Here is a 22,375-nt window from a genome sequence, read left to right on the forward strand (position 1 = left end):
CCCAACGCCTCCCGCCTCAGCGCCTTTAAGAATGTGCGGCGGCATGCCTAACAGTGACTGCAATCCTGTTACATACCCTTAGACCCATGGCCACTACCTCCCGCCGCATCTGTGCTGCCCTAATGGAACCCAGTTACACAGTAGAACAGTCAATCCATCCATGTAACCTAGTCCAACGCTTTCACCGGAACAGAACTCTGGGACCCATCCCCAAGCACGCTTCTATCTTAAACGTTTTTGCACCATGTTTCCCCCAACTTACTGTTGGGCCCATCCTTCCAGCGACCGGCATTCCCGACCTGGTGCTGAAGCACCCTCGCATCTTTGAGTACCGCGTCACGGAGGATGGCAAGTCGCTGAAGAAGGGCAAGGCGCGCATTCAGGTGGACGTTGTGCCAGTAGGGACCAGCGGGGAAATGGCGGCCGCAGTGAACTACTTCAGGGAGGGGGCATCCTTCCTGGAGGCTCCGGTTTCCCCCGTTGGACCCATGTCGTAGGCGGATTCACGGTGGGCACTGAGAAGCCGAGGTGTGCCGTTAAAGCAGCTCCTGTTCCAGCAGCTCCCGCAGCCGCAGCGGTATGAGAAGAGCATGCTCAGGAAGTTGAGGAGTTGCAGGTCGCCTTAATGTGGGAAGCTATTAATTGAGCAGCAGCGATGGTGGCGGCATGGGGTCCTTCGGGGTTGATTCCTGCCGAGGCGATCACCTTGTTGCTGCCCAACGGCGGGTGAAGTGACTAATGTGGTTAAGGTGGTATACATGTAGAGGGATAGTTAAGAGGGGGAGTATGGTAAGGGAAAGATGCGTTAGGGGTCCTGCGTAGGGGCTCCTGCCAGTAGGGGCTCCTGCCAGTCTCGATGCTGCTGGTTGGCCAGCCCACCATTTAGAGAGGACGGACTTCGTTATGGGGTCTTGTCGCGAGGCTATTGGACAGTTCCGTGGCGGTCTGGCCATGGATGTTACGCTTTCACAAATTGGACAGTAGGCAAGTCATCGCGTGGTTGGCTGATCAGAGTTTATAGCGGTTGGATGGCGACCAGTTGGGAGCAGACATGTCCGGAGGCGGAGGCGGCTACGGCTGCTATGATTCCGATAGTGGCGATGGCGGCAGCAGCAAAGGCGGCAGCGCCGGCCATGCGACTTGTTACTGGCGTTGTATGTAGTCGCAGCTGCAACCGCAGATATTCTCGATGGTTGATGACTGAGGTGGCGTCGTTGGTCCTGTAGTTACTGCGTCTTGGTATGGCGGCGCTTGGTCTGCCGGCGTGTTTGAAGTAACAGGAGTATGCCGACAGCTGCTCTTCGCCTTGCTCTCCAGCATGGTAAAATGAACGCCAACCGTGGCTGGCTCTGGCAAGGCCTGGCGTCGTGGGAGCGCGCTTTTGGTTTCAAAGGGGATGACACATGCACACTGTGGACCGCCGCGGCCCTGGCAAGCTCATGCAGACTTTCGAGTACTATCTTTTGCCGGTTTGGTTGGGAGATGGAATTGTGTAAACGACTTTGTGATTTACCTCAAATCCAGGTGTGCGACTGCAATGTTGATGGGTGAGAGGTTATGGCGGACCGGCCAATAAGGCGGTTGCGGGCTGCCTTCCAAAGGCGCGCCTTCGCCTCGGCCGTGACGTGCGCAACGTTAACGGCGATTTGTAAAGCGTTGGTCACAGAGCGCTACCACCCTGTCCTATCCTGTACCGGTTGCCGTGACGGATTTGGAGAACCATCAGCAGCAAGTCACGAGGGTTGCATCTGGGCAGATGTAGGTTAAGTGGCTGTGGGTATAAGAAATGTGGCTCAGTTGCAATACATCGGCTTGAAATGCATTGGCGCAGTCAGCGTTCATAAGTTTTAGGTTGGAAATTAAATGGCTTGGTAGGCGTCTGCATACGTGTAACTTTGCGATGCAATAATGGTCAACGAATGAAGGATACTTAAAGCGTAATCAATGTTTCACCGGTCACTGCAGAAATGTACTTGTCAACTAGCTAAGCAGCGTGCGTATATGCATGGACAGTTTCTTTAACCACAGGTTTTTCTCATTGGGTGGCGAGCGGTGCGGAGATATCTATTCATATCTCCTCATCCCTCACATCACATCTTATGTTGCTCTACATAGCGCACATCCCCTCAACACACTCATCGCATCACATCGCTTCACTCCTCTCGTCACCTGCCCCACGCAGTCCTCAACATCTTGCCCAGGCCCGCGAACGACCGCACCCTACCCAACCAAGCTTATAAGACGCGAATCCCTGTTGCATGGCCTTGCAACTATATTGCCCCACATGCTCTGAGATGCCGCGCCCTTCTGCTCTACGAGACGAACACGCACGCAAGGATAGAACACTGCATATCAGTACTTATGTCACCGTTAGGGCCCCCCCAGCCAGCCTGCCAACCCTTCACAGACGCAGATCAAAAGCTACACATTCGACACCATCAAGAGGCACCAGGCACACCCTGCAGGTTAGTTGTTTGTTCATACCAATGTGCGGTTAAGGCTGTGATCCCATCCGCCCTGCGTACTATACCCACCCGTCCCTTGGGATGTATGTTTCGGCTAGCAAGCCTGCCTGTCAGTCTGTTGGCCAATAGCCTTTTTTCAACCTTTCCTTCCCATCACTATCGCCCTTTCCTCTTCCTTCCCGTGACTCCTCAAAGCCGTATTTTTGCTTCCCCTCTCCCATGGAGCCGTACTGGGGCGACTCGTCGCGACCAACAACAGCGTACGGCAAGGATCGCTCCACATTCCATGCCGTCACTCCTCCATACACGGACAACCACGAACACACTGGCGACACGCAGCTACAGCCCTCTGCTTATTTGTCCACCTAATTCAGGTACCATGGCTTCGTTACAGCCGCCTTCGCTTAGGAGCTGGGTGCCGCAGCAGCTGCGGCCGAAGCCGAGAAAAAGAGTTCCTTACCCACAGTCAAATCAACCGAGCTCCCGTTGACCCGCACCGTCACCTCCCCCCCCCCCTCTGCCGCTTCTGCCTGCAGCTTAGTAAGGTCCCGTGACGCCAGCACCACTGACACCGCCTCCGCCAGCTCCGCTGAACCGGCGCATGCCGCCAGCAGCGGCGCCGCTGCCGTCGTCGCGGCTGGCGTTGCCAGGATGGCCGTGAATGGCAGCGCTACAGCGGCTGCCGTCGTCGGGCCGTCCTCGCCACTGGCGGCAGCTGTGGAGCTGCCGCTGCCGCCAATCGTCGTACGCTCCGTGGCGATGATAATGGAAGATAGCGGCCGGGACGACGCAGGCAGGACGTTTACGCCCAAAGACTCCCGAAGATAGTCGGCGTGGGAGGCAACGAGGCCGGCAAGCGATGCGGCGGTAGAGACCGGTTCCGGAGCTGGATCGTAAAAGACATCCACCTTGTCAGTGAGCACAAGACCGGCCGACTTTCGAAGCTTCTGGAACCTGCAAGAAACCGAGGAAAGCGATTGGAAGACGGGAGGCCGTTTCGAGATTGCCGTTGGGCCGTTCGCCGTTGGGGTTTGAGGACCAACACAGCCATCGACGCACACAACCAAACTCCAACTAAAAGCCCCCACCTGTTCACCATCTCCCTAGCCAGCCCAGCCGCCACCAAGCTCTCATCCACCCGCAAGTCCAGCACCACCAGCACCTCTCCATCGCCGTTGGCGTCCACGTCCTCGGCGGACACGCCCTCTGGAACTCGGAAGTCACGTAGGACCTGATTGGAGCGACAGAGGCGTGTCCCCCATACCAGGCTATCAGTTTTACAACAATATTCTAGGCACGAAATTTATGGGGAGGGAGGGGAGCGGAAGGCGAAGGGAGGTGAAGATGGCCATGAAGGGTGAGAATGGCGGGAACAGGTCCATAGCACCTAGTCGTCGTGACCTTCAAATGTTCAAATCCATTCAACGCTAAAAAAAACTTCCTATCGGAAATTTCATCGCATCTGCAACGAGCGAGTGACTGTTTGCCAACTATTTTGCCTGGCCAATCGCGCTCTGCTACAGCTGGTTCTAGAATTCGCTGCATACCTTGATCTCGCCTGCCTCGATGACGTGGCCTGCCAGCTCAATAGATCCAGTCTTTTCGTACGACAAGATCTGATCCGCGGTCAGGTCCTTAATCGCATTGGCCACCGCACCCATCGCCTTGCCTAGCCGCTTGCCCAGCACCTGCGTGCAAAATGCAACATGTATGACATCCGTTTCACACCGTTGTCCGTACGGATTAATACAACGTATTTAACCGGACCTATTGACTAATCAGAAGCGAACAAATGATAGGAAGCGTCAAGGTAAACGAAAGGTTAGGGAACCTTGGTAGGTAGAAGGGAAGCATCGCTCATCACGTCAAAGGGTTTAAAAACACCTGTGTTACAGAAAGACCCAGGACGCGGGATTTGTTAAGAAAGCCCACAGTATGGCCCCAAGTTATGGCCAACCCTACCCAGTCCCCACTCTCCCACATGCACACCCACCCACCCACTGACCTGCCAGTCCGGCTGGGCGCGCAAGGAAGCATACTTGAGCGGGTCCGCGCACACCTCCAACGACCGCACGTTGAGCTCGCTCTCCACGTACTCGCGCAACTCGCCTGCGCGTGGGTTTATCAGTGCGTATGTCTAACTGTCTGGAAAAACTAATGGCGAGATGCTAGAAGCGAGAAAAACAACGTCCGCGTTGGAATGTCGCCGGCAGCTTGTCACTTGCCACGTGCGCATATGCAGTCCGGTGACATATTCGCCCCCATTTCCTTCCCACCCATCCCCTCGCACCCACCCTGAATGTCGTCCAAAAAGTCAGTATCAGAGTGCACCACCACCAGCTTTGTGAGCGGGTTCTTGAGGGGCTTGTTGCGCCGCTCGCGAATGGTACGACCCAACTCAATGACGCGCTGGAGGGGTATATCGAATTGTGTGGATCAAATTGGTGAAGGGGCCACAGAGGTAAAATATGAATGTCATCGAGAAAGTGGAAGGGACGAGGTTGAGATTTAAAACGCTGAGCAACCCAAGCTCCGTCTCCTGTCTCTTTCACTAAAACAAAAAAGGACGTGCTGGAAAGGAAAGATCCTCACGCGAGCGGTCTTAGCTTCGAATCCCTTCCTCTCCGTTCCAAGCACCTCATCCCATAAACACATCCCTCAAAACACGCCCCGCCCTTCCTATACCAAGTGGCAGTGTCCAAGAGCCCTCGAATCGCCCAAGCTACTCTACGACCGTCTTCCCCCCCTTGACAGGCTCCGCACGGCGTAGCTCCAACCATCGATATCTCCTAATACTTCCCATACCCTAAATACGCGAGCACATTGTCCGTCCACAGAGCACCAACCCTTCCCCCTTCCCGTCCACGGCGCTGCATACTTCCGCCACCTCAACCCCTTCCGCGTACCTGCATCCGGTCTACGGACTGCTGGATGCGCTCGTCTCCCTCCTCGGAGGCGCGGGCTGAAGGAAAGTCGCACCAGTGCACCGACTCGGGGGACTCCCCGGGGGGCAGCGCCCCGCGCAGGTTCTGATACATCGACTCCGTCAGGAAGGGAGTGAAGGGAGCCATCACCTGGTCCGGGTTTGGAAAGGTTGTTACAGTTGTTAAAGATAATTCAATCGGCTTATTTAGGTGTTAATGTAGTTGAGGAGATGCAGGAGAAGAAGGCCGTAAAGTGGCGAGGGAAGGAAAACTTGAAAAGACACATGGCGCGAGTATGGCTGCCTTTTGGTCAATATGACGAGGGGTGCGGTGCGAAGGTGGAGCAGGAGAATGGAGTTCAAGTAAGCGGTGAAGGAGAAGTACTGATCGACCGAGCCCCAAATTCTGCCAAATTACGCAAAGGGGCGTCGTAGCTGGCCATACGCATAAGCACACGCACACAGGCAAGGGATCCCCAACACAAACAATACACGCAACCCAGCACGGCCACACGCATCCGATCGTGCCGAAGCACAAAGGCATAGTCCTTAGCCAACAGCGGCACACACATGCACGCGCCAAATAAGCGCGCGATTTAAACAACCTGAGTGCCATCGCTAGCTGTTCTCACATACAGCACAAACATCGCACAAAGCTGCTGTCCCAGCACTAAAATCCTAAATCCCACGCACCCCTCTTTGCCAGCCCTCCACCTACCTTGCACACGTCCATCAGCACGTTGTAGAGGCAAGACAGCGCCACCTTGGCATCCTCCTCGCCCTTAGAGCCTTTGAGCCGCTTGCGATTGTAGCGCACGTACACGTTGGTTAAGCTGTCAATAAATTTCACCTGCGGCGGTTTCGGAGCGCAAGTGGAGAGCAAGTGGGAAAAATTACGGCGAAAATTTACTTGCAAATGCGAGCGAACACTACGTTGTCGACAGCAGCCAAGCAACTGTTTATATGTCCAGGTCATTGCGCAGACACATAGCAATCGACATGCAGGTTAGGAAATTAGGAACGGCAACGGAGGAATGCTACCAGCCACCTTCACACACTCCCAAACGAATTCGCACGCGAAACACCCCACGCTCATCACCCCGGACCCCGTCGCGCAGTACGTACCAGGTACGGCACCACGGTGTACAGGCGGTAGGCGCCCATTTCCGCCGTCACGTACGCCGTCAGTGAGCGAGATGCTGCACCAATCCATCGGTCCAAAACGTTGGTGGGCCGTAGCTCGGAGGGAGGGATGGGGCTGAAGCGGGTACCCGCCTCCAACTCCAGCCGCAGGATGTTCTGTAGGGAAAAGAGTTGTTGAGGACACGGAATGCAGAATTTTCTGTACAGGAGGACGAGGACCTGGAAAGACGGAAGGATGACCGCCGGAGAAGTGCATGCGACTCTTGTCGTCCTTCCACAGGTCTTGCGGACTTTGGAACGAGCAAAAGACGCGGTCGGAGTCCAAGCTCAATGGAACCCAGGCTTCTCCTCACCCGCTTCTCCCCTACCCTACCAGCACCTCACCTGCACCAGGAAGCGGTATGCATTATACCATGGGAGGAAAACATCCTTGACCACCGCAAAGACGCCCTCCTCCTTGAACCTGAGCGTCTCTGCCGTGTTGTTATTCACACGAGGGTGAAATTCGGGGGAATTCACTTGCAGTGTTGTTGTATACAGTAGGTAGGAAGACCAAGGCGGGGCATCAGTAAGGCAGGGAGCTAGGGAAGAGGGGCTTGTCGCGGGCCTTACCTGCGCGTACGACGGGCGAGTTGATCAGGTACAGCCGCAGCGCATCAGCACCGTACTTGTCAATCACCTCAGTGGGGTCCTGCGAGATATACAGAGACATGCACTTCAATCGGGTGTATGCCTGTATACATATATGTATGTGTTTTGAAAAGCAGGGCCTGCAGTGCGGGAGGGAAACAGCACCCCCATCCGGAAGAGGTCCCGGAAAAGTTGTTGGACGCAAACCGGTTTGCTGGTGGCTACGGTAGAAAAACGAGTGCGAACGGAAGCAGAGAGAGGAAGCGAGACAGACTAAGGAGGCTGTATAGGTGAACGCAAATCAGAGGTAGGATCCCGGAACTGCCGTGCGACTATCTTGAGCATGCTCCTTGCAATGTCGCAGCACAAGGAGGCCGCGGCTGGACGGGTCACCGCGCCACGGTACTATGAGGCCGCATGCGATGTGGGCGGGGCGGTGAGTTGCGTACCGGACGGGGGAGGACCCGGGAGAACCCCGGGCCACTGGCAGCGACACGGGTCGGGATACGAGGCGGCACATCTAGCACAGCCCCTACCTCGCCACTGCCCCCAACAAAGCCGGCCAAGCCCCGCCCGAGTGCAGGACGTATGGGGCGGATGGTAGTGGGGGCATAGGAGGAAGCAAATCTAACCAACTGTGATGGTACCCAAGGCACATGTGATGCAAGTAAGACACCCGCCAGCAACTTAAAACCTCTTCAACCGTTCACATGGCTTGTAGCTGATTGTGCGAAATATGCTAGTGAAACGTTTTGAACGCAAACAACCAGTAGAGCTAATTGTTCAACGGGTCAGAGGATACTCAGGAAGTAGGATTTCAAAAAAGAAGGTTGCAAACGGCAAAGCCCCATATGCGCGGTGCCCAGGGGTGATGATGCACATACAGTACGTGGTTGCTGGTACATGCCATACTCCCACACGTACCACCACCACACCAGCAGGCTTACCATGCTTTAAACCCAGTCCCCTTGCACCGATAGACCCAAAAGAGAAATTCTCTCAGGAAAAAGAGAACACGCAGACAGAAATATGCAACGGCGGGCAGGGTTACCTGGGGTCCCCGCGCACAGACATCAATCCAGCCAGGCCTGATTCCATACGCCGACCGATGGGTCGTTCCTCAGCGCATAATCGCATCAAGTGCACGTTGCAGTTGCATGCAAGTCCCATTGGTGCTAAGTATATAAAACTTATGCACTTTGTGAATGCCATGCGCGGATGCGACACCTACAGGAGCTTTATTCGGTTCGTTGGTCAACCGGGTTCGGGTGGGGGAAAGCTTGGGCCTCAAAAGCAATTTTGAACGCGTGACGTCCTTCCCTTACAGTTTCCTTTCCCGTGCCTATTTCTTCCGAATATCCTGGCCCCTGTGTCCACTCCTCTCCAAGATTTCAGCAAGCTCAGGTGAATGCAGAGGTGACAGCTGGTTGCAATGTCGCAGCACAAGGAGGCCGTGGCTGGACTGGTCACCGGGCCACGGTACTATGAGGCCGCATGCGATGTGGGCGGGGCGGTGAGTTGCGTACCGGACGGGGGAGGACCCGGGAGAACCCCGGGCCACTGGCAGCGACACGGGTCGAGATACGGGGCGGCACATCTAGCACCGCCCCTATCTCGCCACTGCCCCCAACATAGCCGGCCAAGCCCCGCCCAAGTGCAGGAGGTATGGGAAAGTGCGGGAAGGCAGGCCCGGAGCAGTAGTATGGTTATGGTAGCAGCATGCCCAGGAGTGTGCAGAGCATGGCCGATCAAGGGAGGGAGAATAAAGCACAGTAATAGTGGTGAGATGCCCGAAAGGAGCTTTAAAATCCACCTCCGTCTCCCCATCCCACTCCCTCCCTCCTCTAACCCTAAAAGCCCCTTCCCTCCCCCCCACCCCACCAGGCCAAACCCCCTCACCGGGTAGTTCTTCAGTCGCTTGCTCATCTTTTTACCGTCCGCCGCCAGCACCAGGCCGTTACACACTAGGTGCTTGAAGGCAGGCTTGTCGAACAACGCAGTGGATAGCACCATGAGCGTGTAGAACCAGCCACGAGTCTGGTCCAGACCCTCTGCAGGGTTTCAAGGGGAGTTGCGAAAGGGGCCAGAAGAGGCTCGCACTGGGGGACGATATGCGGACGTGTCAAAGAAGCAACTTCCGATTTTGAAAGCACCCAACGCCAGTTCGCGCTCGGGATGGGGTTTGCAACATCAGATACGTAAAGGGACCGGGTCGTGGTTGATTTCGGGGTGAAAAGGGCTGGCCTCTCTTCTCGCGCGGCTCAGTCTCATAGTTCACTTTCCACACACAGCAACGCGCAGTCTCCATCCACCCATCATACGTGTTGTGGGAAATACGCACACATACACACGCATATACACATTACTTGACGGCATCCCTCCCTCTGGCGCCATCCCCACACGTACCTGCCACGAAGTCCGCGGGGAAGTTGGCTTCAAAGAGCTCCTTATTCTCGAACGGGTAGTGCAACTGACCGTACGGCATGGAGCCACTCTCAAACCAACAGTCAAAAACGTCATCCACCCGGCGCAGGGGCGGCTGGCCGGGGCGCTTCGAGGGAATGGTCAGGTGGTCGATGAAATGGCGGTGAAGGTCCGTTACCTACGCCGCCAGGCAGTGGGACAGAGTGGAGCGGTGCGAAGGTTAAGGAGCGACAAGGCCGGCCCCGTAAGCTCGGGGACGAAGACCCTAAGTCGTCTTCCCTATATATCAGGATCAAAAAGATGCTTGGGATGTTGAAAGGAACTAGGCAGAGCGGGATTGCACGACAGTGATCGAGGAGAAAAACAGATAAGTCATTGGCTGGGCAGCAACACTACATCAGAAATGGGGAACAAACAGCAAAAACACGCTGTTGTCCCACGCCACACACCGACGTCGACGCGCATGGCCCATAAACGCACAGACAACCAAAAATAACGTACTCATTGAGACGACACCAACATCAACACCACATTACAAACACACCTTCTCTCCAGTGAGCTCCTCCAGTTCCGCCTTGGACCTGATGCACACGAGCTCCTCGCCGTCCTCGCTAACCCAGATCGGGATGGGGGTGCCCCAGAAGCGGCTGCGACTGACCGCCCAGTCGTGCGCGTTCTCCAACCAATTGTGGAAGCGCTTCTCCTTCACGTAGCTAGGAACCCAGTATGTCAACTGCGAAAGCGTGCAAGCCCCACAAACAACGTGCCGCGCGTGTGTGTATATGTGTGTATGTGTGTTGTGCGCGGGGTAGGGAATTTTTAAAATATTGGACATCAGGAGAGGAAGCAGACGAAGCTTGGCGAGCGGCGGTGGAATACGTTTAGGGCAGTACGTAGGGAAAACCAAGTAGGAAGATCGTAAGAGCAAAATGCAAAGGGTCTATCTGGAGAGGTCCCACTGCCGACTACAAGAAAGAGGGGCCAGCTTAACGTGGTTTGATTGGTTTTCATGTGGCTCGGTGGCTGTGCGCCGTCAGCCTAGAAAGCGCCATGCGTGTGTGGGGAAAGTTGGCCATCTGTACATAACAACACAGGTCTTTCTCAGCACTCTGCTTCACACCGCTTCGACGTTCCTGCGTACGCAGCTTTGCAGCTTTCCCATAAGCCTCTAGACATGGGAGTTTGGATGATCCCAAATGAAAAATGAACCTCGTGCGATTAAAGTATTCGTCTGGCGGGTGCAGCTTGGTGCAATGTCGCAGCACAAGGAGGCCGTGGCAGGACGGGTCACCGCGCCACGGTACTATGAGGCCGCATGCGATGTGGGCGGGGCGGTGAGTTGCGTACCGGACGGGGGAGGACCCGGGAGAACCCCGGGCCACTGGCAGCGACACGGGTCGGGATACGAGGCGGCACATCTAGCACAGCCCCTACCTCGCCACTGCCCCCAACAAAGCCGGCCAAGCCCCGCCCGAGTGCAGGCAGAAAATATTTGCACGGGTACTTGTCATAAACTATGGTATAATGCGGGGGATATCTATGCAGTAAAATTCAGATTATCCGCTAGTTGCCGCTTCAGTTAAGTTCGCAGGCAATGCCGGCTATTCAGGTAAGAGAGTTCGCTGTACGCAGTGACGTCCCGCACAGATACGCAAAATCATGTAGACGTACGTATGTTGTACGGGACCTCATATGATTGTGACGTCCTCACGCGGAGAACAGAGTCCGCCAGTGCTCTGGCCCCCAGTCCCCCACTCTTACCGTGTTGTTGTGCAGCAGCCGGTCCTTAATCTGCTCCACCTTGACGAACCAGGAGGGCACGGCGCGGTAGATGAGCGGCGTGTCAGATCTCCAGCAGAAGGGGTACGAGTGGGTGATGGCGGAGTTGTCCACCAGGCGACCTGCCTCTTTGATGGCCGCGACGATTTCCTTGTCGGCGTCCTTAACATGGCTGGGAAGAGGGAGATGTGGGGTGGGTGGGTAACAAATGGGTGGCATAGGGAAGGGTGCGTGGGAGACGGCTGCGTCGGGTAGGGGAGTGAAGCTGGCCACATGGATGGTGTGGGTGGAAGAAAAAGGTGCAATAGGCTGCGGATGTGGCATGATGGGGTAGGTGGTGTTCAAGCTGTTTTCTCCGGCTGGGCCACCTTCCGCCCTGCCGGGTTGGGGCACATCTAATAAGACACCACATGGCCTGAATTGGATTGAACCTGCGGTTTTCCTTCTCATGCCCACTTCCTTACATCTTCTACATCTACAACAACGGCTACAAGGATAAACAACAGCTACATCGAGTGCCGCCACCGCTACGAGGGTAGGTGAACTCACAGTCCCTTGAACAGGTGCACCTCCTCCGTGAAGCGGCCGTTGAGGTCCACAGGGCATGGCAGTGAGTCGCCCTTCTCACACACACCGTTAGCCAGGCACACCCGGTAGTCGTCCTCACCGAAGGCAGGGGCCTGCATGGGCATGATTAGCAGCAGTGGCAGCGGCATACAGCATACATCAGTGGCCGTAGCATGGCAGGCGGGCAGGCAGGATGGGGCCAGTAACGACAGCAGCCTGGAAGGGGGAGAAAGATGGAGGAGGAGAGAGTGAAGAGAGGACAGGCATGGGTTAGTAATAGTTTTGGGTTCAGTAGCAGAAAGGGAAGCTCAGAGGCGGGGCCAGGGCAGGGCCAGATGAGGGCGACTTCGCGCGATGTTAAGGTGGTTTGACGCGGTGACGAGCCTGGCCGCGCCTGTGCCACCTGCGAGCTGTGTATCTGCCGCCGTCGTGCCGCCTCCTGCCGGTTCCCCCCTTTTTCCCCAACGCTGGGGATGAGGAAGACGAGGCGAGGAGTGCGAACCAGGCACGACGACAGCAGCCATGCAACGAGCAATCGGCACCCGCAGGTCGCGGAGGGAAAGAGGCGAAACGCGGGAGTGCCGTGCAGCGGGCGTCGGGCAAGGAGACCCGGGTTGTAAAGTGTACCTGGTGTACGACGCCGGTACCGCTGTCGTCGGTGACGTACGTGTCGGCCACCACCCGGAACGCGCCCTTGGACGAGCCGGCAGGGGCCGCCAGCGTGGCGAAGAAGTCAAAGAGAGGTGTGTAGCGCAGCCCCACGAGGTCCTTGCCGGGCATCTTGGCCAACACCTCAAAGCCACCCTCCGGCTTGTCGTCCTGCACAGGGTAGGTGGGTAGATGAGGGAGAGGAGACGCAATCAAGATTTGTAGAATAAGAGCAGCAAGGGAAAATCTGGTATAGCCAGCTAAACCATGCAAGAACGTCATATGTTGCGAGGATATGCAAAGATGTGTTTACACTTTGTTATGCAATAGTTTCGCGAACTGCAGTAGTCCGCAAACCAAGACCCCGGTACACGCCGGATTAGCACATTCATCCTTCGTGTCTGATTTCCCTCGCTTTCATCCTTCCATCCTCTACTACTACTACTGCTACTACTGCTACTACTACTGCTGCTGTAGCACAGCCTTTACACCCAGCCAGCCGTGAGCATTGGCTTTACACCGAACCAGCACCACCGCCACCTCTACCCAAACAGCCGCAGAACTAGCACCATCGTGACCAGGGCTATGGCATAATCATATTTCACTCATTCTCACTACCATGCAATCACCATCCTGATGTTCTTCATGGTCCCCACCCTCATTGCCGCCGTACCTTCTTAGCGCCCTTTTTGGGTTTGGGTACGGCGCCGGGCAGGGCTGCCAGTCGCGCCTCTGCCACAATGAAGACCTTCTTCTTGTCGTTGTCGCGGACCTGTGAATGTTACCAGCAAAACGCTTCCAGGTGGGTCTAGAACGGGCAAACAAACAATGGCTGGAAAGACTACTCGAGCGCGCGACGTGTTCTTAAACTGCACGTGCACGTCAGGAAAGCTGTCCGCAACTGCATTAACCTTTTCAGTACATTCCCAGTATGTTGGCCATCCTAGAAGTCTGGAAAGGATGCCATTCCGGATGGAGCCTCACTCTACCCATTTCCCCCACCTTACTCTCCCTCCCAGCTTCATCCACATCCACATCCCCCCACACACATCGCTCCCTTTACCCCTTTGCAACTATCCTTCTTCGTGAACCCCTCACCTCGACCCCCGCCTTGACAAAATCCCGTCTTTGGCCCCCCTATTGACAAAACCCCACCTCGATTCCCACCTCCCAAGCCCTCACCTTGACGTAGATCAGCTCCGGGTGCACGCACAGCGCCACGTTGGAGGGAAGGGTCCAGGGAGTGGTCGTCCAGGCCACCAGAGCCGCACCATCAGGGTCGTCAATCACCGGGAAGGACACCTGCGCCACGTGCAGCATTACACAAGAGCGCGCGCATGCATGCAGTTGGTTTTTTTTTACGAAAGTGCAAAAAACTCTTCTCTCGCTTTTTAAGAAATGTTCCTCTAGGGAATTCCGTGCAAGACCTTATCATCTTCAGAAGCACCTGTCCTCGCCCGCGAATATGTATGTCATGGTAGGCTTTGGGGGAGTGGTGGGAGCAGATAGGAGAAATCCCAAACTGCTCCCCCCTATCTGCTCCCGTCCACAACAAAACACAAGAATGGGCACATAAACAAGCACAGGCGCACGCACCATGACAGCTGGGTCGCTGACGTCCTTGTAATTGAGTCCCGCCTCGAAGTTGGACAGCGGCGTGGAGCAGGCGGTAGAGAAGGGCATCACCTGAAGCAAGGGATACACAAGCAAAGCGAGACAGCATTACATAATGCAAAATGCAATGTACAGAACGAAAAAGTGGACGCATCCATGGATCAAATTATTATTGGGGGTTGGGGGTTATTTAAACAGCTACAGAACAGACACATGGATCAGCGGACTGGGCACCGGTAGGGAAGAATGTGGTTAGGAAGGTGTGAATTGCTCGAGGATTAAAAGCCCCGAGGAAAAATGCCCTCGGCAGGAGAGCTTTTCCAGAAGCGACGTTGCAGAAAATGGAAGGCATGATACGCACTGCGTTGCGCTGTCGGTTGTGCAGCTCACCTTGAACCCGCGGTACACTAGGCCCTTCTCGTATAGCTGCGAGAAGACCCACCACACGCTCTCCATGAACGAGGGGTCCAAGGTCTTGTAGTCGTTCTCAAAATCGATCCAGCGACCCAACCGCTTCACCGTCTTCTCCCATTCTTTCGAGTACCTGGAGACGCGAACACGCGGACACACGGCCAGCAAGCGAACGCGCATGCTAGTCAAGTCAAACGTGCCACTTAAAAGAATTTCGTCATGTCATTTCGCAATTCAAACATACACATCGCTTCAAGCGAGTGTCTTTGCCCTTTTTGCAGTTGACATTGGTTGTATACATGCTATATACATTGCTAAACACGTTCCCACAAACCTAAAGGTATGCACACCTGAAACAGAAAATTGACCAACGTCAACTACTGTATAGTGGCGATAGCCCAATCAGCAGGGAAACAAACAAAACCTCACAACGACCGGGGGTTGCCTCCTCCCGTCCCGCCCTACCCCAATCAGAGAGGAGTAGTGATTAGCCTATTGCGTAATCAGGTAACAATTGCGTCGTTTGCGTAACGGAAAAGGGTCGTCACCCTTTTGCAGCTCAGGCGTCTCCTAGTCCCCTGCCTCCACCCGATACCCCCATTCCGACCCATAATACCTGAACCCAAACCTTTTCTCTTTTCCCTTTCCCTTTCCTCCTTCCCTCCCAGTAGAGCATTCCTCCGCATATGTTTCCTCATCAGTAAAGTGCAAACACCTTGCTGCGGCCGCGGCACCCTACTGATACGAGGCCCCCCTCACATAGCTCGCTCAAGGCATGGCCGTGATCATATTGGGGGCCTCTCCCCTTCAGCATCATGCAGGTTTCTCTCATCCCGTCTGGGCTGCCAGGCCTTGGTCCTGCCACCGCGGATGACGCAAACCTTACATGACGTGTAAAAGTCCGTGTGCCCCGGTTCTTCCGACCCATCTGCCTTGAGTGCAACTGCTCCACCCCCCACCACCACCATACGAATGCTCATCCTCTGACCTTCCAACCATCTGGGCCGGCACATGCCTCAAACCCTATGCCTTCACCTTCCAGGCATCTGACTGGAGATTGCAAAGGGAACCCACATGGGATGGAGGGACTGGGCAAGCTAGATGGGCAGAAAGTTTGAATTTGAAACCCGTTTCGTCTCCAGCTTTACCCGGTTGGCATATTTAAGACTCCTTGCCTATCTGGGTCGAGTCCTTAACCGCCATCCAGGATACCCACCTCATGACAATGCTGCGGCACTCCTCGTTATAGGTGCCGATGCCCATCTTGAGAACATCGTCGCGAGACTTCACATCTGCGAAGAAGGCATGGCACAGGAGGTAGGTTCTTTGTAAGACCCAGGCATTCCGTACGTGACCTTGGGCGTCCTTCGTTGTAAAGGTTGCATGCCCGTTGCAGTCCCGAGGATGTGCAGAGATAGGATAGAGCAGCGGGGAGGGAATGGTTAAAAAGGAGGGCACGATGCGAGAATGAGAGAAGCCCTGCCACGCCGGCGATAGAGGCAAAAATAGCGCGATGCAAAAACGTTCATGGGGACACGGAAGCACTTAACTGAGCTTCTTGTCGATCTCGTACTCCACAGGAAGGCCGTGGCAGTCCCAGCCAAAGCGACGTGTGACGTGGTGGCCGGTTGCCGCGGCATAGCGAGTAACAATATCCTGCAGGGCGATGCCGTGGAGAAAAAAAACGTGGCGTTCAGCGTGCTGCGGAGTTTTGTCGAGCAAGTAGATTAACGCAAGGCCGCTGATGAGAAGCGTTTCGGGACCGAAAGAAAAAGCAGGTGTGCAAAGGTGCAGAACGCTGCGTTCCATGTACTGCAGAGCGCGGGTGAGAGGGGCTTGTGTCCGTATCGAGGTCGCGGGATAAGCCACCGACCCGAGAATAATGTCATACCTTGAGCGTGCCTGCCAGGATGTGTCCATAGTGTGGCAGGCCGGTCGCAAATGGCGGTCCATCATAAAAGATGTACTCAGGCTTGCCCTCCGTCCGGCGCAGCTGCTCCTTAAAAGCGTCCAGTCTATCCCATAGATCTAAGATCTTTTCCTCCTCCTTCGGAAAGGAGTAATCCTTGCCCTCGGCAACGTCTGCCACGGACATGGGTTTCTGACGGCGGCTAAAAGGTCGCGACGCGGTTGATTTTAACAGCCAAGCCTCTGATGCTATGCAGAAGTCTGAGATCCTATTCAATTAAAGCTAACGCCGGAGGGTAACCCACGGAGAACGAGCTCGCGGGGTTCCGGCGCTTTCAAAGGCTTAGCCTCCGCCCCCGTCAAGGCCGGGCACAGCTATAGCCTTATTGCAGGAAAAGATTGCAGGTTGTCGACTCATCAAAACAATAGCCGTGACCGTACCTGGGCTCCGAAACCCAAGTCCAACTCCGTCCCGAGTTGTTGCAAAGGCTGCTAATCGCCTGTGCACATCCCTTTTTGCCGGAAAACATATATATCTTACAGATAAGTACATATTAATTTTATATTGTCCGTACCGGTACTGATGGGAAAATCCTACAGGGAACAACGGCTAAGCTAAATGTAATGATAAATAAGAAGTCTTTGCGTATCACTGTTCCTGAGCGTCAGCATAAGTTAGTCGGTTGGCTGCCGAATGCAGGTTGAAATAAGACAATTCGTATGATAACCCGCCGTACTCAAGGCATTACGCAAAGGCAGGTTATGGAACTGGTGTAGCCGTCTTTCCTCATGGCGATACCACCGTCGTCGAAGCCCGATATTAAGGGACTTAAGAGCTGATGGACACAGTCAGGGGTTGCGACCGGCGGGTGGAGTCATCCCAGAACACCCTGGGCCGGCATTGGTGGGGCACGGTCTCACCGCCCCTTTTGGCTAGGCTGTCACTCTAATTTCGTTAGATTGAACCCACTTCGTGGGTGCGGGTTGTCGCCGTCGGCCTCTGTCAGCTTCCAGCCACCGGAGGGTTGGGTGGGTTGCTTCCCGCACCCAGACACTAGGCTGTCATGGCCGCCATCTGGACGACTATATCACCCACGGTACAGCGATTAAGAGATTGACTTCTCACTTGCGTGCTGCATTATTAAATGAAGCGTGTAAGCATATAAAACGTGTTGCAAAACGTGCTTGTTCAAGGTATCTCTAGACGGGATGATTACACGAGAGTGATGATCATGTGCTGAGGAAACGCACACCGGCGTCGGAAGGCGCATTCGACAATATCTGGGCCCACCGGTCCCACCGCAACGCAGCTCTATGTGGTTCTGGCCTCTCTTGCACCGTGGGGCTGGTGCCCGTCTGGCCTGCCTGCCTGCCTGCGCAAATCACTCAAATCGCTCAAAACGTATTGCGCAAGACTGTGCTGCTCATTGCCATGGAAACGTACTGATCTCCTCGTGGTATGATGCAGTTGCCATTCATTTAAACCGCCGATGGCGCCACACACTATCTCCACCACCTAATTTGTACCTAGTGCTCGCCAGTGTTGTTGTTTGGGCAATTCAGCCAGACAAGCACAACGCATCGTATTAATTTGCGTGATCTACCGCGCTTCGCATCACCAGTGCATGGTGCTAATATGTGGCTTACGTAGGTTTCTGCCCGTGTTTACCCGTGGGTGGTTCGTACTTCCATCCGTGAGAAATCTGGCGGCTCGAGGTTCGACTCGGCCGAGACACACCAGGCCTGTGGTAACTGCGTGGGCTTGCGCCCTGTTCCCCAACTTCAAGAAACAAACCTGACATCTGCCGCCTACTTGTCAGCATGCAGCTGTAGGGCGAGCAGGCAGTCACCACATGTCCTCCTATCAGCCCAGCAGCAGCACCACCACCACCATCACCACTACCATTATCACCAGGGGAGAGCCGCTGAGCAGCACTCATTCCGAGCCGGCCTTCTCGGCCCTGGCATACGACAGGATCGCCATTAACTATTTACGTGACTCTGTCTGTCGACAGACTCTGTCGACCTGCGTTTTTCACTTGCACCCGCAGGCGCCGGAGCGAATCATTCATCATGCTGCAAGCAATGACGGGCATCTGCACACGTCTTTAACTACCTATCCGAAGGGCAGGCAAATGATGTACTCACATCGCACGCCATGGATGCTCCTGCTGCGGACATGGAGGGGAGGGAGTGGTCCACGCATTATCATCCGCATCTGGCGGCTAAACATTGTCATGCATCCACGGCATCTAAGCAACCATCCTCTAAAAATGACCTAATATCCTAAGCTAATATCCGACGGCGCCACCTATACAAACGCCACCCACCCGCACCGCTGCATCCATTATTGGCGTGCATATGGCACGCACAGCTATGACGCGTATGGGTGTATGTTCTACATGGTAACGAAGATGCCACCGCGTTCAAGGGTTTCTGCATGCCAAGAGGCATTTGGTAGAGAGAAACTGTGCAACGTGCCATGGATAAAAGGCGAAGAAAACAGGAAGAAATGATGCTGGGCTGGGTAATGGTGGTCACAGCCAGTTCCATGTGTGATCTGTGTGCAGCAACAAAGCGCCATCTGGCCCCGCCAAGGAGGCCAGCACCACGGCAGGTCCTCTCAGCCCGTCGCAGCGCAGCACTATCAGGTTGTGACCGGCTCGCAGCTCCGAGACCTGGAAAACGTTGCGGCTCGGAAACGATGTTGTACGGCCGATTTCTCGGCCGTTCACTAGGACTGTGGCCAGGTCATCTGCAAAGACGGTAAGTGTGGCATTGGTGCTTGTGGCGGCCTGCCCCAACTGCCCCAACTGCCGCTGCAACTGGTCGGCCGTCAGCTGAAAGCTCCTGTAAAAGGTGGTGGACTGCCAGGTGGATGCCATGAGCTGGTTCATGATTGGCACGAAGGCAGTGGGTTGGGATGAGATCCACACAACCTCAGGGTCAGGCGGGATAGCGCCGATCGTCAGCCGCGGGTGATACACATACGTGCTCACGCCTGCAACACCAGCGCGCGACCACAGCAGGTAGGGTGTCAGCTTCCTTGAAGTTAGGGGTGCAGCCCTGCGTCCCCCACCCCCCGCTGTCACTACTTTCCGGTCAGTCGTTGCCTGGCATGCTTTTTCGGCTCGCAGGGGCTCGTTATAACCTAAAACCGCAGTACAACTCTACGCGTAGTATACACACATACACACGTACAAGCCTGTGTGTAGTCTGGGCTTGGCTTGCTTGTCCTTAGTGTGAGCGACTTAAGTAACCTGGATTACGTAGTCATGCCCACGGAAGTAGGCGCCCGCCCAGCGAGTAAGCTAAAATCTAACTTGCCAATCAGCATAACTCGAGACGACGCGCTAGCACCGAGGGATACATTAAAGGTATATGCACCGTACATACGGCGTGGCATGAACCGAGACAGCACCAACACTACTTGCGCTTGTCGAGCTGCGTCGACCCTTGAAGAAAGCTAGTTACAAGTTACAAGTTCCGCACACAAGTGCGGGTGTGTCCGTAAAAGCCGGGGGGCCCATGGACGTTGTATTGGTATTGATGCGGGTACGCGGGAGGTCATCTTCATTCTCCCTCGTCCGCTTCAGGGTGAAGCGCCTCAGCGCGACGTGCCTGGCCTCCCAAATTTCCGAGAGGTACCTGGCCAATACTAGTGATGATGTGCATTTGGAAAGGGGTTTTGGCCACTTATAAGAGGTAACTAAACTGCTCACCCGCAATGGCTGATTAGGAATGGTAGTAACGGCTGAAGCTGCTGCATGTACATCAAAATAACGGCTGAAACTGCATATCCAAATCATGACGAGGAAGATGCGCGTGGCGCACATATGCGCCTCTCTGGGCAACGCAACCGAGGTGTAATACACACACATACATACATGCGTACAGCCGCTAGCTGACTGGCGTGCGGCACTCACACCCTAGTGTTTCATTATTTTACGTACCATTGCGCGAGCCCACTACCCGGCCCTTGTCTGGCTGTATCTCCAATCCTGAGCAATCCGGCCAAAGGCGGCACGTACGGCTTCTGTGTGTGTAGTCCCAGCGGACACAGTCGGGCCGGGAGAAACAGGCCTGGCAGCAAGAGCCCTCATCAGGCTGGATGCTGGTGGACAGGGTAGTCGTGCCATTTCCGTACCCGGCGCCGTACTGAAGCAGCGGGCAATCTGAGGAAACCGCCAACCATGCATGTGTCGTAAAACGAAGGTGCCGTCGTTAAGTTAAAAGGTTGGAGAGCTTTCAAAATGCCCTGTTGAGTCCTGATAAGTTTGCGCGCCGAAATGTGGTTTTGACTCCATGGGGTGTCTAAAGCGAGTGAAATGATATTTTGTTTCGACCAAATTGAACGACTTTTGTTAAGAATGGACAACAAATGACTTCCCCGAATTGCAGGGCGCCCTACAGGTTCCCTAATATGATGCTTGTGAACCCACGCGGCTCTGATAATGCTGTACATAAGTACATGCACGTTCGTACCTGCTGTCAGCGCCGTACCGGTTGCATGTAATTCGAGGCCCCTGCTGCTAGCCCCCCCCCGCAACAGCAGGGCACTCGCCGGACTCGAGCCCAAGTCTGTCGTACGCACCAATCCCGCTAATTCACCATACGCCTGCACTTCCGCCATCTGCAGCAAACTAGGCACGGTGGCATTATTAATTCCAAAGCTCTGCAGGGTGATGTAACGGCCCGTGACTGGCGGATACAGCTCAATGTTTAGGACGGAACCCGAGGTGCTGGGCCCCATCACCCTGTACACCAGCTGGTTTAGCGGGATCTGGGCCGAGGTGAGGAAGTTGCTCACCAGCGCGCCGCCCACACGGATCTCGGCATTTGCCAGCAGCTCTTTGCAACAGTCCTGTCGGCTGTACAAAACGATTCGGTTGACGTTGTAGAGGCCCGCCAGGTCGATGGACAGCCAGGGGCTGGGGTCGCCGCTGCCACTGCGGAAGATATTCAGCCCGGTGTCGCTAATGATGCCGTCAGTGGCAAATTGCGGGCCATTAGATTTGATGTCCTTGTCAGCAGTCGATGAAGCAAAGGTCATCTTGCCCAGCGCGATGTTCATTTCAGGCGGCCGTGGTGAGGGAAGGGGCGCCGGAGAAGGCGGCGCTGGTGGCGGCGGTGGCGGCGGCGGCGGTGGTGGTGGTGGTGGTGGTGGTGGTGGCGGCGGTGGCGGTGATGACGGTGAAACCAGGTTAGGAGGCAGCGGCGACAGCGGCGGTGGAGGCGGCGGTGGGGGCGGAGGCGGCGAACTAGAAGGTGGCAGCAGCAGTGATGGTTCCGGCGGAGTAGGAGGCGGTGGAGGTGGTGGCGGTGGTGGAGGCGGCGGTGGAGGCGGTGATTGGCCTGGAGGATTGGGAAGCATTATATGTAAGGGGGCGGTTGGGCGGGGTTGCGGTGGTAAGGGGCTGGGTGGCTGGGGTGATGGTGTTACGGGGCTGGGTGGATGGGGTGATGGCGTTACGGGGCTGGGTGGATGGGGTGATGGCGTTACGGGGCTGGGTGGGTGGGGTGATGGCGTTACGGGGCTGGGTGGATGGGGTGATGGCGTTACGGGGCTGGGTGGATGGGGTGATGGTGTTACGGGGCTGGGTGGATGGGGTGATGGCGTTACGGGGCTGGGTGGATGGGGTGATGGCGTTACGGGGCTGGGTGGATGGGGTGATGGCGTTACGGGGCTGGGTGGATGGGGTGATGGCGTTACGGGGCTGGATGGATGGGGTGATTGCGTTACGGGGCTGGGTGGATAGGGTGATGGCGTTACGGGGCTGGGTGGATGGGGTGATGGTGTTACGGGGCTGGGTGGATGGGGTGATGGTGTTACGGGGCTGGGTGGATGGGGTGATGGCGTTAC

General features: G+C 55.6%; 2 protein-coding genes across 2 annotated transcripts in view; both read right to left on the reverse strand.

Annotated features, from left to right (window-relative positions):
• Positions 1 to 2,869: 2,869 nt before the first annotated feature.
• Positions 2,870 to 16,882, reverse strand: VOLCADRAFT_81773 (uncharacterized protein; the record flags this gene model as incomplete). The annotated part of the gene is made up of 23 exons (XM_002952219.1): positions 16,496 to 16,882; positions 16,155 to 16,260; positions 15,821 to 15,896; positions 14,584 to 14,737; positions 14,176 to 14,265; positions 13,762 to 13,881; positions 13,253 to 13,351; positions 12,559 to 12,750; positions 11,914 to 12,044; positions 11,347 to 11,536; positions 10,130 to 10,318; positions 9,568 to 9,763; positions 9,061 to 9,212; positions 7,144 to 7,222; positions 6,916 to 7,004; positions 6,514 to 6,687; positions 6,107 to 6,238; positions 5,372 to 5,539; positions 4,760 to 4,874; positions 4,471 to 4,574; positions 4,013 to 4,153; positions 3,554 to 3,696; positions 2,870 to 3,419 (listed from the first exon to the last, which is right to left on the reverse strand). Exons 1-23 carry the CDS (start codon positions 16,697 to 16,699, stop codon positions 2,870 to 2,872), a joined length of 3,594 nt encoding a protein of 1,197 aa, XP_002952265.1. The 5' UTR covers positions 16,700 to 16,882.
• Positions 16,883 to 19,049: 2,167 nt separating this feature from the next.
• VOLCADRAFT_92832 (uncharacterized protein) overlaps positions 19,050 to 22,375 on the reverse strand; it is a gene marked incomplete at both ends in the record, with an annotated part of 8,527 nt that continues 5,201 nt past the window's right edge. Inside the window, 2 exons of the mRNA XM_002952220.1 lie at positions 19,050 to 19,513; positions 20,998 to 21,565. Coding sequence (XP_002952266.1) covers positions 19,050 to 19,513; positions 20,998 to 21,565 — 1,032 coding nt within the window. The remainder of the gene's footprint in view (positions 19,514 to 20,997; positions 21,566 to 22,375) is intronic.

The sequence above is a fragment of the Volvox carteri genome (assembly GCF_000143455.1).
Source record: "Volvox carteri f. nagariensis unplaced genomic scaffold VOLCAscaffold_28, whole genome shotgun sequence".
Taxonomy (NCBI): Eukaryota; Viridiplantae; Chlorophyta; class Chlorophyceae; order Chlamydomonadales; family Volvocaceae; genus Volvox; species Volvox carteri.